At 38.4% G+C, this 19,265-nt stretch overlaps 1 protein-coding gene across 2 annotated transcripts in view; it reads left to right on the top strand.

Moving 5' to 3' along the window:
- The window catches only part of cdk19 (cyclin dependent kinase 19), a 61,752-nt gene that overhangs the window by 2,587 nt on the left and 39,900 nt on the right, over nt 1–19,265 (top strand). For both annotated transcript variants that reach the window (XR_009924538.1, XM_062410859.1), the window contains exons 2-4: nt 2,419–2,494; nt 14,666–14,776; nt 16,471–16,611. Coding sequence is in view for 1 of the 2 variants with exons in the window: in XM_062410859.1 (XP_062266843.1) it covers nt 2,419–2,494; nt 14,666–14,776; nt 16,471–16,611 (328 nt within the window). In the remaining variant the exon portion in view is untranslated. The remainder of the gene's footprint in view (nt 1–2,418; nt 2,495–14,665; nt 14,777–16,470; nt 16,612–19,265) is intronic.

Here is a 19,265-nt window from a genome sequence, read left to right as displayed (position 1 = left end):
ATGGGCGTTCGATTAAATTGTGTTGAGAAAGATGAGCATGTTAACATTCCCCGAGGTCAGACGCAAACGCAGCCTGGTGACCGTCAGTCCAGCCGCCGAAAAAACTCGCTCTGAGGGGACTGACGTCCTTGTTATACACAGGTAGCTCCGTGCTAACTTGGCTAGCCTGGCCGCGGCTCCGGTGTTTGCACTCCCCTCGTCCGTGTCAGACAACGCAGGTTCCTCATCTCCACCAGTCTCTGGGATGGCTTCGCAGTATTGGCAGTGAACCAAGTCATTTTTTAACTCAAAACTCTACACTTCGCCATGACCTCTTAATGTTTACTTTGGAAATGGAAATACACAGTAACTCGCAGCCAGTCGCAGGTAATGGAGTAGGCCTGTGGCGTTTTTTTTTTCAAACACTGCCCCCCTTGGTCAAATGTGTAATTAGCGAATTTCTCGATGAAAAAAGAATTTCATCGACGAAATTCTTAATGATCAATTAATCGATCGTCGATTAATTATGCCCATCCCTAGTTTTGTCCTAGTCTTATAAAGTTTTCAGAGTTTTTCATAAAGTCTTTGGTGGTGTTGTGAGGTTGACCCGGTTTGTCAGTCCCATAAAAGTGTGGATCCAGATCTGTTGCAAACACATTAACCAGCACAAAACGCTATGCAGAGACCTCAAGGGCCCTCACCAACATAACTGATAGTGGTGCTTGGTCATGCGTGGCCTATCATTGGTATTAGATCACAAAAGCTTGTGCGATCTATTTTTAGCTATTTTGGCATGTTATGGAAGTATTGAAACATTTTGTTAAGCATAGTCTAAATTTGGATACTGAGCTTTGAGTGTGAGACTCCATCAGATTCACACTGACAAAAAAAGAGTTGACATGCCTTTGGTCATATTTCCAAGATGTTCTGAGTGCACGATTTTTCAGGAACATACAAAACAGGCCTGTGTTGATGTGGTCAGCCAATGCCACTGGCTGCAGTGATTAAATACATTGTGTAGTCATAAAGCAGATGTGATGCAACACAGCCATCTGTCTTTGGTGGTGTTGTGAGGTTGCCCTGGTTTCTCAGTCCCATAATGGTGTGGATCCAGATCTGTTGCAAACATATTTTTTCCTGGGAAACACTGGAAAAAATTAAATATTATGTTGTTTAGGAGAAAAAAGTAACAAATGATAAGAACATATTAAGCTTTAGATGTTTTTCCCACCATGTTTTCTTTGCTGTTGGATACATACCTTTAGAACTGATAATTTTAATTATACTGTAGCTTGTTCCAACTCTATGTAGAAAAATCATTCGGCGATTCACATGTGTTATAGTGTTTATTATGAAATTTAAAAAAAATGTTTTTCTACATTAGTGAAGTGATTAGAGCTCAACAGGCTGCACCTGCAGCGATGGCAGTGGGTTGGGTATAGTTAGGGTATCAGGGCTCTATAATCAGTTATTATCATATGTAATTGTGGATGTTTTAATCACAATTTCGGCCTCAGATTCACGATAGTTTCCTTTCCTGCAGGCATGAAAACACAAGGGTAATAAAAAGGAAGTAGAAAATGTTGCATTGCTGTTGTCAATTAGTGCAGTTTCCGTCTACATACATTTTTTACACATTCATGTAAGGTCACTGTGACCTTTGACCTCTGGAATTTCAGGTGATCTTTGAGCCCAAGTGACAACTGATCAAAAGTGTAGAAATTTCCTCAAGGCAGTCTTGAGATATCACATTGAAGACGCAAACAACCTGTTTTGTGAGACCACCATGACCTTGCCATTGAACACTGACCAATCAACTCACTTAATCCATTAATCCAATTCCCAAGACATATTGAGATCTGATCATTTAGTCCACTGATCCAAGTAGAATTTTTGAGAATTTCTTTAATTTCTTTTATATCAAAACATCTAATGCTCATTCCTGTGAACTGACATGTTTCTATAACACTGTCTATGACAGTGCAAGCCTGTAAGAGGTGAATTCATAAATTATAAATTATTATAAATTATATACTGCATGTCTTTTAAATCAGACTTCAACATAGAGGAACCTAGCAGGACATGGTTCATGGACTTTAACATAGAGCTTTGCAAGTCTTATCGACCGCTGAAAGTGCTTTACAGTACAAGTCACATTCTCATTTTCATGCACACATTCATATAGTGCTGTATACGCATTGCTTTATCTCTCGCACACTACTCATACACTGTCAGCACAGTAGTTGGATCTGGGGCACAGGGGTAGTTTGGGAAGAGCATCTTCCTCAAGGAGCCCGGGATTGAACCCCCGTCCTTCTGGCTATCCTTGGCTGTTAAGCTATATCATCCTGGTACACAATCTGCAGAACAGAGTGGGAACCCTGAAAATGTTTGGGTGTTTTCTGACGGTACATCTATTTTCTCTGTTTGTCCCAACAGGAAAGATGATAAGGAGTATGCACTGAAACAAATAGAAGGCACTGGAATATCGATGTCTGCATGCAGGGAAATTGCTGTAAGTTGATTGCACATTTATGCATATGTGTTTATTGGTAGGGCAGGTTACTGTTTTATTTTATTGCCCAAATTTAAAGTCCAACATTTTATGAAAAATGCTACTTTACTTTCTTTTTGAGATACACATGCTCGCACACACAACATAATATGGTCTTCGTGAACAGAATTTATTTTTTCTGAGTTTATTTCCCCACAGAGCAGGGAAGTGAGATCTGATCATTACAGACACATCCAGGATAGGTGTGGACTAACCATAGGACGAGGAGCGCGAGACTCGACTCACAGCTGAGCGACGGCAGCGGAGCTCTATTTACATGGTTAGCTCAGGCTACAGCTAACCGGCTACCGGCAACATGCTAACCGGCTAAAATAAACAAATTAAAGTGTAAGTAAAAGTACCAATCTAAAAATCTACTCAAGTTAAAGTAAAAAGTAGTTAATTTAAAATGTACTTTAAGTAAAAGTTACTTAGTTACTTCCAACAACTTGATGGGGGCCGCTCCTATACAGTTCAAAAAAGTACAAGGGGTCATAAATCCAATCCAAAAACAGAATCTTTACAAATATAAGTGCAATGACATTAAACATATCAAACATTAAACATTTAAATGTCAACATTTAAGAACTTTTGGGAGGACATGTCAAGACATGAACCACATCACAGCTAAATTAAAAAGTTAAAATGCCGCTGTCCCACTGTATATTTTAACTTTTGGATAAACTTTGGTCCACCTTTAGAGCACTAGTCTACAAACTTCTTTTTGGGTTTGAGCATTATATAGCTGTTGCCTTTTTTCCGTTTGAAGGCAAACTGCTTGCTGAGATGTGGCCACGGGTGTTCTTCATCTGCTTTAATCTCAACTGGCGGAAAGGTCGATGCTTCCGCTTGTTGGTTGTCAGCAATATCATCCTTCTCTAGCTCTCGTGACTCGGCACCGGCGGCTTGCATCGACTCCATAAAGGATGTAATTTCCAATGTAGCAAAGTATAATACTTAATATCTACTTAAGTAAGGTGTAAAATTACCCATTTCAAAAACTGCTCAAAAAATTACAAAGTACACAAATAACGACTCAATTACAGTAACGTGAGTAAATGTAATTAGTTACTTTACACACTGCGTGTCACAAAAGCTTCCATGCTAACTAACCACCTGAAATCAAACAGTTCATGCAATCAAAAGGTGAAGACGCCTCACTGCTGGAGGACCCTGAGTTTTTAACGGACATCACTGGGAAACTGAACCATTTGAACTGTGAGCTGCAAGGCAAGGGTAAGACTGTCGCTGACATGATAAGTGCTGTAAACGCATTTAGAGCTAAGATGAACCTTTTCTCTGTGCATTTACAGAGAAAAAAAGTGCTGCACTCTCCCTCTGTACAGTCAATGTTGAATGACAATGCTTCTGCATCTGTGGCTTGTGACAAAGCTGTAGAAAAGTACTTTCAATCATAAACAGACAAGGGCAAGAGTTTGAGAACAGGTTTTGTGACTTTGATCAACTTGAGCCATGTGTGTCATTCATTTCAAATCCTTTAATGCAAGTGGACATGACATGCACTGCTGAGCAACTAAGTGCTATGTTCAACTTGGATGTTAGACAGGTGGAGATTGAAATCGTAACGTTGCAAAATGACCACCTCAAAACCCATCAGTCAGCTCCAAACTTTTGTTGCCTTGTGGACACAGAAAAGTACAAAGGTGTATGCACAGCAGCTATGAAAGTTGCCTGCCTTTTTGGTTCAACGTATCTCTGTGAATCAGCCTTTTCTAACATGAACTTCATCAGGAAAACAGAACACGCCTTACTGATGCACATCTACAAGACTCACTCAGTGTTGCAGTGTCAAATTATACACCAGATTACAGTACATTGGTTAACATGATGCAATGCCAGGCTTCCCACTAACATACATCTACAGACAAAGAAAGAGATAACGTGTTTTCATTGAAAAGACAACATTAAACTCTAATATTGCACAAAAATGTGAAAAATAATTTGTTCAAAAAGTGTAGCAGATGTTATGATTTGTTAAAAATGCTACAGATTAAGTGATCAGCACTAATGTAATAGGATTCATCAAAAAATTTGAAAAGTTGATTTCTTTTATCTTACATAACTGATAATTTGTATAAACATGGGACAGAGTTCATGATTGTTCAAAAATGTTACAATGGCAGTGGTTAGTTAGTACAAACGATACATGATTTGAAGATATGACAGTTAATGATTTCCTAGTGATAATTTGTAAAATAAATATAAAAGATATTTACAAAAATACCAGAGATGTGATACCTCTGACTTTCAAATGTTGACGCATATTAACAGAAATAAATGTTGCATGTTTTAATATATCTTTTTCTTACAATCATTGTTGTGGAAATCATTGTTAATAACATTGTTAGAAATAACTAACATTGATGTGATCAGACAGTCTCTTCACATATTGAAGGACATGTCCATGTCCAAATAAAATATTGGTTTATCTATGATCATATGCTTACATGCCTCAAGTGTTTTTTTTATATAATTGTTATAAAAGTTACCGTTTATTTAACACGTCTAATGAATGAATTGAAGCAAGTTAACTATCAATCAATCAATCAATCAAATTGTATTTGTATAGCCCATATTCACAAATCACAATTCGTCTCATAGGGCTATAACATGGTGTGACATCCTCTGTCCTTAACCCTCACCAAGAGTAAGGAAAAACTACTAAATAAACTTTTACCAGGGTAAAAATACGTAGAAACCTCAGAGAGAGCCACATGGGAGGGATTCCTCTCCCAGGACGGACAGAAGTGCAATAGATGTCAGGTGTAGGAAAACATCTAAACGAGGTGAGATGACTTATTTAGGAGGAGTAGAGCATTGAGCAGTGTTTCCCTGAAATGTTTTTGAACAACTGACAGAGTCCCTCACAGAGAAACAGATGTTACATATTATTTGGATGGGAATGAGGCTTCCTTTGTGTAAAGAGGAGAATGTTGTGTTTTAGATAAGTTGTGTTCAAGAAGTGCATAGTTCCCCAAAATAGCCCTGCCTCAACTCTCTATTGCCAGTAGCAAAGATGACAAGATGACAAACCAGATTTGAATACAAATACAAATTGCCTCATATCAGGGGTCTCTGCTTATCATCAAGGGGCCTTGTAATTCTTCAGTGTCTAAAGTTTGTATTGTATTGTGTTAGTCTTTTTGCACATGAGTCCAGTGTCCCTGTTGAATACAATGGCTTTTGTTTCGTTAAATGTCCTGACCTCTTAAATATTCCCCTTTTTTCCTGTCTGCCACAAAAGAACACGTGGGTAGATACAGTGTGAGCAGTGACTCAAATAAATGGGTTTTGTTTTTCCATGTTAGGATAAGTTTGCAGTTACTCCCCCAGTCACACTGATCTGCTTAAACTAGATGACACAGTCATAAATTGTGTTAGCGATCCTTTCATCTCCAAAGTCGAAACCTAAAGTTATGCTCCAGCTTTGAGATGAGCCCTAATGTTTGTTTTCCCACCAGTCTCCACGAGACAACCTCTGTTCTCCGGCTCAATCAGCTGCTCATTCCCAGCCTACGGACAGGAACATGTTTTTGTTGTGTTTGTGCAGGCTGGATGTTTAAAAGCTCAAGCACGTGGTTGCTAGTGATTAAATGAGCGTCAGTTAAATGGAGGAGTTAACTTTCTTATATCCTCAGATTACTAAAGTGAAGTCAAAGTAACTAGCAAATTTTAAAAACCATTTAAAGCAATGCCCAATGCGCCAGTAGAAGTACATGTATAGTGTTTATATTAGTGCTGTCATTTTAACGCGTTATTAACAGCATTAACGCAAACCCATTTTAACGCCGTCAATTTTTTTATCGCGAGATTAACGCAGAGCTGCCAACTCTCACGCTTTCGCCGTGTGACACACGCTTTTGCATGTTGGTGGTTGACTAAGTCACAATAATTGTTTAAAACATCATCGTATCAGGCCGTCATGAAGTACAAGGAGCGGGCGAGTGTGTGTGTGTCTGTGTGTGAGTGGTTCCAGATAGCGCACCGTAGCCCCGCCCCCTGCCCCGTGCACTCGCTCAGGGAGACACAGTGAGATCAGAGCTCGTTCACGTGAAGCAGCCTCTCAGTGACTCACTGCTTCTTAACTATGAAAACAGTGAAAACACAGAGTTTCTCTGGTCTCAGCTGATCAGAGATCAGCGCCTCAGCTTCTCGATCAGAGCAGAAGCTGCATTATGTTTCTATCGAGCTTCAGTATCTGTGTTCTTCTCCAGTCTGACCTGCTCTCGCTTTTTGTTTTATTATTATTATTTCATACATTTCATAAATTTTCCACAAATATGGGGAGGACTCAAATAGCCCTACACAGCTCTGTGTTTAATTTGTTTCAAAGTAGGCCGACACTTGCTTGTGTATCTTGTTTGTTTGTTATTTTGTTGCTTGTCTGTTTGAGAGACCTGACTGCTATGTTCACAGCAAACTTGAAAAAAAGAAAATATTAAGGCATGGTTTAACTGCACTATAGGCTGAGTCCTTGTTTACCTGAAATGTGCACTTTATAATTTTATTTTGTACCGCCCTGTTTGGCAATGTTGTTTTTCAATAAATTAAAACATTTGCATAAAGCAAGCCAATCCACTTTCCATGTTGATAGAGCATTAAAACCCCAAAAAAATTATGGAGAAAAAATTAATGAAGGGACATTAAGAATAGATACAAATTTGGGATTAATCGCGATTAATTTTGAGTTAACTATGACATAAATGCGATTAATCGCGATTCAATATTTTAATCGTTTGAAAGCACTAGTTTATATATATATATATATATATATTTATCATAAATTGAAGGGTGATTTAATGTTTATTAATAGATTGCTGAAAATATTCTAACTAGTTTCTTTATATTTATATTATATATGTAATTCATACCAATAAACCATAATGTTGTTGAAATTAACAATAGAGTAATAGGTTTGGTAATTTCTAAATATGTTTTCATAATTACAAGTATAATTAAATGTTATTAAAGTTGTAGGATGTAGGTAGCCTTTGCATCTGCAGTCCTTGGGCAAGAAAATGTAAGGGCTAATACAGTACAATACAAAATATAATGGCAACATTAAAAATAGGAAATATTTCTGTTTGTTGACAGATGCATGTGTGTGTGTGTACCTGTATATATTAAATAGAAATAGAAATAGAAATAGGGTAATATGCTAGATGATGCTATAGAAATATAACATGCTAATGAATACATTATTACAATAAAAAGTATATCGAATATGCTTACAAATGTTTTATATATGCATTCCTATTTTTATACATTTATATAATTTACATATACATTCATTTCAAAAATAGTTTTGTCAGTAATACATTTCTGATTTTATTATAATAATTGTTTATCTTTAGACGTCTTAATTAATGTCATGTTTTAGTTTTTTTGTTGTCTGACACCAGGAAACAATCGCAGAGGCTCAACATCTAACAGGGAATACAAATAATATCCCAAACATGACAAAATATAATACAATAAAAAACCACACAATATATCTCTATACAGTAAATGCATGCGCATATCTGCTAGTTTGCATGTTGAAGTAAAATAAATATATCTACTGTTTAATCTGCTTCAGATCTGAAACTGAATCTGAAGTTCTTAAGGATCCTGCTCTTAACTCTTCGACCTGCAGCTTGCAGTCTGTCAAAGACACAGCTGAGGCAGCAATACCAGCGAGTGGCTGCTGCTGCTACGGGCGCACTGACGTCTCATTGAGCCAGTGGCCGTCACTTTATGCATTCTGCAGGGAGACGGCTTGGCGTATATAAGGCCCTGCACACAGAGCAGTAGTGTTTGCTTCTCGCCAGTGGCAGGCGGAGCCCTGCACACAGCATCCTGTAGTCAGTGTAGTGGATCTATCGACCTGCTGCTTGCCACCTGCATCAGAGGAGTCATTAATAAATCCCCAGGAGCTGGTGGATACAGGGCAGTGCTACTCTCCTTGTTGCTCCTTATCCTTGTCTCCTTACCTTTTTGCTTATGAAACCTTTGCCAGCTTAATATCTGAATTTTTTTGAATTTTGAAACATATACTTATACACTGGTCATGTAATGATTTCATGCAGTTTTTGTTGACTGACCATATTTATTGGCTGAAATTTGCCAGTGGGGTTAATTATTTACATTGTGTACACATATGCACATACATACTGTGTATAGATAGATGGATATTACCCATCCAGACGTGAATATGAGACATACGCTGCTTTAGCACATGCACTTGCACTGCTGCCCTGCATTATTAACAGGCATGGGCACTGCTGCCCATGCCTGTTAAAACGACAGGTCATTCGACACATTTTATCTTGATTCATGCTCATTAATCAATGAAAATGTCCAATTCACAGCATAACACAGGCCTGCAAGGTTCTGGTTGAAAGAACAAGCTTCACTTACTTAGTAATATCCAGAGGTGTAAAAAGTACTTAAATATTGTACTTAAGTAAAAGTACAATTACTTTGATGAAATTTTACTTAAGTACAAGTAAAAGTACCCATCTAAAAATCTACTCAAGTAAAAGTAAAAAGTAGTTAATTTAAAATGTACTTTAAGTAAAAGTTACTTAGTTACTTTGAACAAATTGATGGGGGCGGCTCCTATACAGTGTAAAAAAGGACAAGGGGTCATAAATCCAATCCAAAAACCGTTATTTTTAATTAAGGAGATTAATTAAACATGTCAAACATTAAACATTTAACATGTCAACACAACATTTTATAACTTTTAGGAGGACATGTCAAGACATGAACCACATGACAGCTAAAATAAAAAGTTAAAATGCCGCTGTCCCACTGTATATTTAAACTTTTGGTTAAACTTTGGTCCACCTTTAGAGCACTAGTCTACAAACTTCTTGTTGAGTTTGAGCAGCAGCTGATTTTCAAGGTGAGAAGAGCTCATCCAGGCTCCCTTTGCAGTGAACAGCAATCCAGCAAAGCGGAAGAGTAGCTCGCAGGCGGCCAAGGCAGGTAGGCCAGTATTGAGTTTCAGGCAGTGTTGTGCATGAACAAGTTCAAAAGAACGCGTTCAAAAGAACACGTTCATTGAACACGTTCATTTTTATAAGAAAGTTGAACTGAACGCAACTTAATGACAAATAATGAATTTGAACGGTGAACACGTTCATATTATCTTAGGTCTAGCTAAAACGTTACAGAATGTTTTCCTTCTCCTGAGGAGAGACAGTGTTTAATCGAATGCTTGCACCGTTGCTATCGTTGCTATCTTTGTTGTGTTTATTTGAAAAGAATGTATGTTGCAGTTCCGTTTTTCTGGAAAATCGTTTGGGGGGGGGGGGGGGGGGTTTGAAGCTTGCATAGAGCGCCAAATGTGCTAGGTCCGGCCCTGTGTAGCGCAGTGATTCTCAATCTGTGTGGTGCGCGGAGTCACAACAGGTGGGGCGCGCGACCGGGAGGGGAAAATGCCAGGTGGAACTAATATTTTGACGTCCGCATCTCTTTAACGGCGGAGCAGTAAACAAATCGCTCTTTCTCCGGAGCCAGGGGTCTGAACCCGCGGCTCTGCAGCCGCTTTGCAGTGGCTCCATGTGAAGTGTTGTGCATGTCGCGCATATTTTTCGCGAACAGTGAACTTTACGATCAGTTTTCATATGTTGAACGTGCACGTGAGGGAACGTCATCCACTCTGCAGGATATACCACTGCAGTGAGAATTGACTTGCGCCTTAAACTATGTTTATTTTTTTTACTCAGTAACGGATGTAATTCCAAAGTAGCGAAGTACAATACTTCAGTCAAAATCTACTTAAGTAAAAGTAAAATTACCCTTTTCAAAAACTACTCAAAAAATTACAAAGTACACAAAAAAACTACTCAATTACAGTAACGTGAGTAAATGTAATTCGTTACTTTACACCTCTGGTAATATCCACATTGGTTTCTACAAGATCTTCCATTGCTTTCAGCTTTTCAGAGGTGGCATCACATTTTTACAATCCTCAACATAAAACCATGTTTGCTTCATGTCTTCTTTCCGATCCCTGCTGCAACCCAAGTTTAAAGCTTCTCACAAGTGTTAAGAGATTTCAGTGACCTTGAAAGCACATTTGCTCTGAATATTTGAAGGCTGTCCAGCCTTTCCCTGAGGCCTTTACAAAAACATGAACTATTTTACTCAGAAGGGGAAGAAGCTGCCTGTTCTTTTGTGTTTGGTGTGTTCATATTCTTGCCATGCCATTCTAACCATCAGTTTACATATAGTAATCCGTCTCTCCTTGATGTTTGGCGATTTTTGTGTTAAAACACTTTGATATTTTGATAGGAAAGTGGGTTATTCATAGCAAAGTTTGATTTTAAACTGTAAATTCTATTCAGTCTCTTTAGTCTCATTGATAAACAGCATCTCAGCAGCAGAAAACAGAACAACCACATTTGCTGATTTGGTCACAGCTTGCCCTCAATCCCTGCACATGTTGAAGCGTGGCCTAAATGGCCTTTGCCTAATAGGGCATGAAAATGAGTCACAAGATTTTCTGCACATGGAAATGTTTCCCACAGGACACCCGGCTTGCTGTGGCTAAGGCTGGATTACAGATGTGTGATTATGGCCTGCTGAAGGATTTTCCCAAGAGTTTTTTAAGTTTTTTTTAATGCATCCTGCTAACTTCCAAAACGAACAATGTAAATCCTTTCAAAAAGGATAATTATGTGTTTTACATACAGGACTGCGTCAGAAATTCTGCTGCTGTTTTGCAACTTTCAAGTGAGACCCAGCACTGTAGTGTTGATATTTGCAATACAGGGTATAGAGAAGCTAATTTTCAATGTGTTTTTCTTACTAAGAGCTGATGCCCCAAATATTAACGATAACTGACAAGAATTAAAGGTAACAACATGTAAAACAGCCCCAATAAATACAACAACAGGTTAATTTTTACATGTGCAAATAGCAGCTTAAACGATAAACATGAGGAAACACACATCATCGCCCACCATCAGCGCTGCTGTGAACAGAAGTCACAGAATAAAACAAACCAATGTGCCTATAGAGTGTTTTCCATTTATTTCATAGACTGTGGGAGACCTCCGTTGTTTAATTTGTCCCACCATTGTTTCATAATGACCCAGGAAATAGAAATCACCAAGACTTGAAAAGTAAATTTGTATATATTAATGGTTAAATGGTTATGAACCGGGCAACAGGGACAAATTTATTGATTTATTTAACAGACAGCACACGTTATTAACAATCCTGTAAATTCGAGTTTGCCAAGCATTATTTTTCCTCTGAAGTTCTCTGGAGAGTTGTTCCGAATTTTTATCCTTGAAGTAACACGTATAACATTTTAATGACACATTTACTCAAATACAATAAAAAGTAAAGTTAACTAATGGAAAGATCATTCAGGAGAAGTGTGACACTTGATATTAATAATGACAAGTGCAGGTATAAAAAGCGAGTGCTGTATAAAAACACATATTAGTCTGATATTGACACCACAGTACAATTACAGACATGAATGACATGAATGATAAAAGCTTCATAAAAACAGTGGGTCAACTAATTTGTTCAGTCAATACACAATTTATTGAATCATTTTGTGTTACGGCAGCAGTGTGTTTGTGTTGTGGTGTGAAACCGCTGAGCCAGACCCAAATCTAATGTGAACAGAAACAATCAGGAATTAACTTAAAATGGGTTAAACACTGCTCATTATTCAGCATCAAACACTGGGCTTGTGTGTGAAAGTGGTATTTGACATTGAGTCAGTGATCATATGAGGTCTCAGTGGGATTGTCTCGTCCAGCCTATGGTCGTCAGAATTCAAAGTGGTGCCACAGAGCTGTGGGTTTACAAGCCCTAAGCCCAGGGCTCATTGACACAATGCACTTTTATATCCTGTGGATTAAGGTCGTGATTAAATACAAACCTCATTTCCTCATCCAAAGGCCAAATCAAAAAGCTTCCATATGATTCCTTACTTCTGCTATCATTGCTTCTTCTGGTAACAGATATTTAGAATAAATCACACAGTTTCGGGTTCGAATTTGACAGTCGGCACTTGGTTGGCACCACACTAGCAGTATGGAAGCATTTTATGTTTTTTTCTGCCATTTTCTTGAATTGTATTGGATTTGGCTGCAACGATGTTTACCCCTGAGACACCAGAAGTGTTTTGTGAACTCAAACACTTCACCCACCCCTCCGTTGTCACAGTGGAGAGTAGATGATGAGCGAATTTCCATTTTTCTGTGAACTATCCCTTTAAGCACTATGAGAGAACTTGTGATATGTGAGTATATGAGCTATACAAATAATATTTGATTGATTGATTTTTTGATCATATTGAAACATTATTGTCATTATGCATTATAGTGAAAGGACAAAAACACTATGTCCTTTTGTAATCATTCACATCCCTATGAGTGATCGCGCTGTGCACCACACAAAGTAACAATGATAAAAAAGACTTGTAGTGAATTGATTTGAACTACAATTTTCTCATCCTCCCATAACTATCTGAAAAACTTTTGGCTGCTTACCAACATTTCAGTTTGTTTGGACGTCTGCAGACAGCTCACTGTGTCACTAGTCAGCTGACTGAGTTACTGTCCTCTGGCTTAATTATTTTCACTGACATTTATCAATTTTAACACTCAAGTCTTTCTGAGCTCATCTATCTTTGGCTGAGAGATTTTCTTGCAGTGTCCTTGAGGGTCAAAACACAACATTTCACCAAACACGACAACATTTCACCTCACAACAACATTTGAGAAAAACCATTAACATCTCAGATAACGCAACATCTTCGAAACCAACACCATTCTTTGGTGATTCGACAGATTTAGAGTTTATTTAGTGGATGTGTAGAGGTGGGTGGACTCTTTAAACTCTCAGTGTCAGGTAACTGATGATGCTTTGGTTATGTGTTGACTTGTTATATTTGGACTAATGTATACATGTTGATAAAATCTGCATATGTGCGCTGGTTTTGGGGTAAAATTTTGTTACTATAGGTGAAGTACAGTCAGAAACTTCACTGATAATTCATCAGGTCAGGGATTCACTGTTTCAGTTCTGTCTCCCCCTGAACGCAACGCCCTGTAGACGCAGAGGCCTGTTTTAAAGGCATGATTGATTATGGATTGCCTGTGGTGTGTCAACAAATGGTACACTGTGAATGGGAGTGGGTGAAACCAATGAACCAGTGACAAAGACAGAAGTAAAAGGAGTGGTTGAACGATACGACACAGCGTGTAGCATTAGCCAGGATTGAAGTCCTCCATTATGCATCTGCCTCTCTGCTAACCTCCGTTAGGCCTTCAGCAACTGGTCTAACCAGGGGCTCAATGATATATGAAAAGAAAACATCCGAAGTTTCAGTCCAGTTCGTCTGAAAATGGCTCAGTGGGATAAATTGATTCTAAATCTGAAAACCTAATTCGTTTGCTGAGATGCTTCGATGCAACATGGTGTCTATTATTATTTATTTGAGGTACTTTGTTGGAGTGCAAATGTCAATGTCTAGAGTGCGCCAAACCAACCAACCATAGTGAAAAGGACAGTTTTGGAAGTTTGTTATTGTTGTTTTGCCCTAATGACGAGAGAATTTGTGTTGTGCTCCAAGGCAGAAGCCGGTAAGATGCAGCACTGAAGTGATCCACCTATTAATTCTACGAGCCTCTGTATGTGTAATGCATATCTTGTGAACCATTCATCTTAATAGCCTAATACTTGGCATGTACAATGTGCCTACTTTGGTGCAATTGGGACACGCAATATATTTAATATTAATAAATATGGCAACAAAACTCTGTAGTAGCGATTGCTGGTGTAGCAGTCTGCCTTCAGTTTGCAGACCCGCCGGTCCGAGTTGAATCTTCTTCTAACTCCTCAGATACATCACAGCATCTGGCAGCCTGCAGCCAATAATATCTGGCCCACCAGATCATTTTGATTATTTGACTATTTTCATTTCACAATATCGGACTGAGATTCAGTCACAGTTGTGGCAGATGCGGATATTTGTCATGGCAGCAATTTTCATAGAAATCCTGTTCAGCAAGTTTTCAGTACATTCAAATGCTATCACATCTTCTCTTAAAAACCTCCCTTTCCAAGTCATTCACACAGTCTTGTGTCTTCCAGCTCCTGCGAGAACTGAAACATCTTAATGTGATCGCCCTGCAGAAAGTGTTCTTGTCCCACAGCGACAGAAAGGTCTGGCTGCTTTTCGACTATGCTGAACATGATCTTTGGGTGAGTCTCTCTGCACGACTGCTGCATACGTTTGATATGTGTCTCAAAAAGTTGAACTGAGACAAATGCTCATTAACTGGTTTTGTGTTTGGACCATGTAAAGATTATTATTACTGAAAAAAATGGTGTATTCTATTGAAGTAATTGAATTCTGTTCAACGTATCTGGCAAACATTTACTTGAGTATTCTGTGCACTGTGTGAAGCTCATTCAAACCGTAATACAATATCCACCACTCATCCATCCGAATATAGGCTCAACCATAGTTGCTTCTGACACTTTTCTATACAATGTATTTTCACATGTGACTAGTTAATGCACTGTGACCCAGAAATAATGCTAGACCAGGAAAATATAGGAAAATGTACTTTTCCTTCACGTCAGAGTTTCAGTTTCGTATATTTGTCTGGTTAAATTGAAACCTTGGGCAGCTGTTTCTGAGGGGATAGAGAGGTTGTCCTCTCAAAACAAACAACTATAACATTGGTGGTTTGATCACAGTCTTCCCCGGTATTCCAATCAAGATACTGAACCTGCATTGCTCCTCACAGAAAAAGTGTTGCCCATAGATGCACTGTATAAATGTGTGTGTGAATGGGTGGTTGGCAAGAAACTGACATCAAGACTAGAAAAGCTCTATGGTAAAAATACAGACCACGTATCAATACTTGTTGGGCCATTGTTTTCTTTAATGTTTAATTGATGTAGTGACATTTTCTATGTGTGGTAATAACCTGAGAATACTTTGTTTTAAGGTTTGTTAGTTACTTTAAATGAACACACTGATTTTTAAGGTTTATATAAAGACAGACAGTGATAGCGGACAGATCTAGAGCCACTTATCTTAGAGAAATTGTTGGACAGTTTCAAAGAAAAAAAGTGGATTGTGATTTGATCAACAATATATAATGTCTAAATTAATGAGCTCTAGAGGTGGTGGTTGATGTGTTGTTTTTTTACCATTGGAAAGAGTCAGGGTGACTGATCCCACATGTTTCCAGAATGTATGGTGAGCTAACAACCTGCTGAAGCTTGAAGCTTTATATTCAACACATGTTGAGGAGATCTGAGGATTGAACTCTCCACCAGGAAACATTTTGAACTATTCCCTAAAAGCTCATTCAGCGAAAAGAGATGTTGCTCTTATGAGACTAGAAGTGTAACAGATTGACACACTTAACACCTAAATTAACAGTGACCTGCTTAATTTATGACTATATGAATTTACAGTAAAGCCCTTTAAAGTGGTGATCAGGACTAGAAAAGCTCTATATGCATACAAACCATTTACCAGTTTAAAAAGTACCTCTTGTCCCGTGTCATCAGAAGTTATCCAGTTTACCAAACATTCTCTAGTAGCCACCCAGTACGCACATTTTTGACAATGGCCAACTACCAAGAATAGTAATCAGTAAATTAGAGAAATCCATCTGAATACTTGTTGATTTTGCAACCTTGTGTACTATAAACCTAAATGAAGGGAAAACATTTTCTGTACCAAAGGCTGCCAAAAAGCTTACACAATAAAATCAAAATATGTATAAATCACAGCATTATCATTTACCCATAGTTTATCAGGCACCACAAGGATGTGAGGAAGCTGTTTGTGCAAAGGATGTGGCTACAGTCTGACCTGACAAGACATGCTTAAGTCCAGAAGCACAACTGAGGTTCATCCTTTCTCTGCCTCGTAGCACATCATCAAGTTCCACCGCGCCTCCAAGGCCAACAAGAAGCCCATGCAGCTGCCCCGAGGGATGGTGAAGTCTCTCCTTTATCAGATTCTGGATGGGATCCATTACCTCCATGCCAACTGGGTGCTCCACAGGGATCTGGTGAGTGGCTATATTAGCTTCACTGCCCCAGTTTCTCTTTTCAGACACACTCCAACTCAAGCGTTGACTTCACCTCTGAAGTCTCTGAAGGAGTGCTAGAAGTTTTTTCTTGCAGCAGCCGTCTAGTGGCATCACACATGGTGACATGGAGATTAATAGAGACTTGGAGATGAAAATATGGTAAACATACAACAACCAGGCCAAAAAGAAAATATGAATAGAACCCAATGACGAGGCAGGGTATAAGAACCGACTCTGTCCTATACTTTAATTTACACAAATTAAAAAACGTAACAAATTATGAAGCCCCATGGTTTAGTCCAGTGGTTCTCAACCTTTTTTCAGTGACGTACCCCCTTCGAAGAAAAAATTCTGCCGAGTACCCCCTAACCAGCCCAAAGCATTTTTGGTTGAAAGAAAGATGTAATGTGATTTAAAAGAATATTGACAGGTAGCTTGTTTCTGTTTGCTTTCGGGGAGGCTTTTCGCATCGTGTCTTGAGATGACCTGAATTCAGAAAGTTTCCTCTTAAAAAACTCAGGTGGCTTACCAACATGACTTTCATGTTTTGTCTGGAGATACCGCTGAAGATGTGGTGGCTTAATGGCACTGTTGGCTAATCTCTCCCCACAGAAAAAAACAAAAAGTGTAAATAACCCAATCTATGTTATTGTTAATATTATTGAAGTGTCTTTCTGTTATTTTATTGTGAAATATTTGCTCACTTTAAGGTCATACAATTTCATTTCCGCTTTTGTATTACATGCTTTTATTTTGAAAGGGTACCGGTAGAGACGCGGACTTCTTCTTATGAATCATTAACTTCACAACAGAAAACTTTTACGTTTTAGCGCCCCTCCGAAGAGGCACAAGCTCTCACGGTGTTGTTTAGGGAAGGCTCTCTGCTCTGGTTTCGCCTTCTTTGGTACTTGTCCCTCCGTGTTTCAGCAGCATTGTTGCTGCACTTCAACTCGACTCCATTGTTGAAGTTTTCAAGCCAGGTGATGACAGGTGATGAAAGGTGGCGTGTGCCACGTTGGGTCAAACCATCGGTATGGGGGAGACTCTGTTTTTTTAGGATAATTAAATTGAAAAGCCTACTGAATATAAAATTTAGTTCATGAACTTACACTTATATTTTATTGAATATTTGTTAAATAACAATTTTTCAAGGATTTTTGAATGGATGCTAATTTTAAATATATTAAAAAAAAATCTCAAGTACCCCCTGGAGTAACTTCAAGTACCCCCAGGGGTACGTGTACCCCCATTTGAGAATCACTGGTTTAGTCAATTTCCATATATTTACTGACTGGTTATCTTTAGTACTACTCTCATGGGTTTGCTCAAAGATTTCCAGTTGGCAAATTTCAGTTGATTCTTGTAGTAATTGCTTGTAGTTATGTCACAAATTTGTTACAGAATAACATAGAAGTTATCTTAAAGTTAAGGTTGATGGTGTTTGTTGACTTCTGTGAAACTACAATGATCACCAGCTTGCAGCTAGCTAATAATCACTATTCATAAAAGAGACATTGTTCTATTACACTGTTTCACTCTCTGCCACATGCCACATAAGGTATTTCAACTATCAGAGCCGTGTTATCTCAGAGCATGTGTTGTTATGTGTTGGTGTGGTATTATAGTTTCAAGATTTTCGATTGTCTGGAAGAGAGTGATTATAATTCTTGAGGAGCAGAACGTCCTGAGGTCTGAATGTTGTTTGACTCTTGTCAAATCTTTAACCTGGCTACGATATCCTGCTGGTTCCTGTGAGACTCTCTCCTCCTCTGTTTTCCCACAGTGCTTTGGTTAGGGGGAGATTTCATTCTTTCAGACTGGAGCCAGGACACAGCTTCTCATTGTCTGTCTTATTGCAGTTGAGGTGGAAGAATGGCAAGAATAAAACTACGATTGTTTGATACAGAATGAATCTTGCCGCTGAATTAAGTTTTGGGTTAATCTCCTCAGTCTTAGTAGGCAAAGCTACAATAATGTCAGTGACCATGTTTAACTGTGTAATGTCTTTTATGGAACATTTACAAAGAAAGAGTGTGCAGTCTTTTTAAGGCTCCTGCCTCATTTTGACTGCTGTGGCAAAAGCATCAGTGAAGTTCATACAAGCATTGATGAGGGAGCTATTTTCAAAATGCAACTAGTAAAGCCACAAGAAACTGTCCAATAGTTAAGCGACAAAAACATCTCACCTTTGTTGAAGGTACAAGCTACAATACAAGCAGCTCTGAAAAGGTATAACATACTCAAGCTTTTTGGCATCCAGAAACATATCTTGTTAATATAGTATCAGGAGCAAACGCAATCTTTAGTTTATGATTTAATTTACCACAAACAACACAAAGACATAGTCTGGATGACTGCTTGTTTTATACAAAGACGGAGAGGTGTAGAAACTGTGATAGAGCAAGAGATTGCTGGATGCAGTGCATCGTTTTAACTGTTTTCACTCAAAGAAAATAATGTAAAATGTAATTTTAGAATTAGGAACTTAGTTGCATGAACCCTGCAACTAAGAAGTGAAGAGGATAGCCTGCTGTCAGAAATACTGCATTATTTCAAATGTAGCTCGACACTACCTGAACACTCCTTTAAATATATAAAGATAAATAAAGGAGTCTCTCACTGTCGGTAATTTC

This window comes from Platichthys flesus, chromosome 18 (genome assembly GCF_949316205.1).
Source record: "Platichthys flesus chromosome 18, fPlaFle2.1, whole genome shotgun sequence".
In the NCBI taxonomy this organism is placed as follows: domain Eukaryota; kingdom Metazoa; phylum Chordata; class Actinopteri; order Pleuronectiformes; family Pleuronectidae; genus Platichthys; species Platichthys flesus.
Note: the sequence above shows the minus strand (reverse complement) of the source record. Positions and strands in the feature narration are given on the sequence as shown.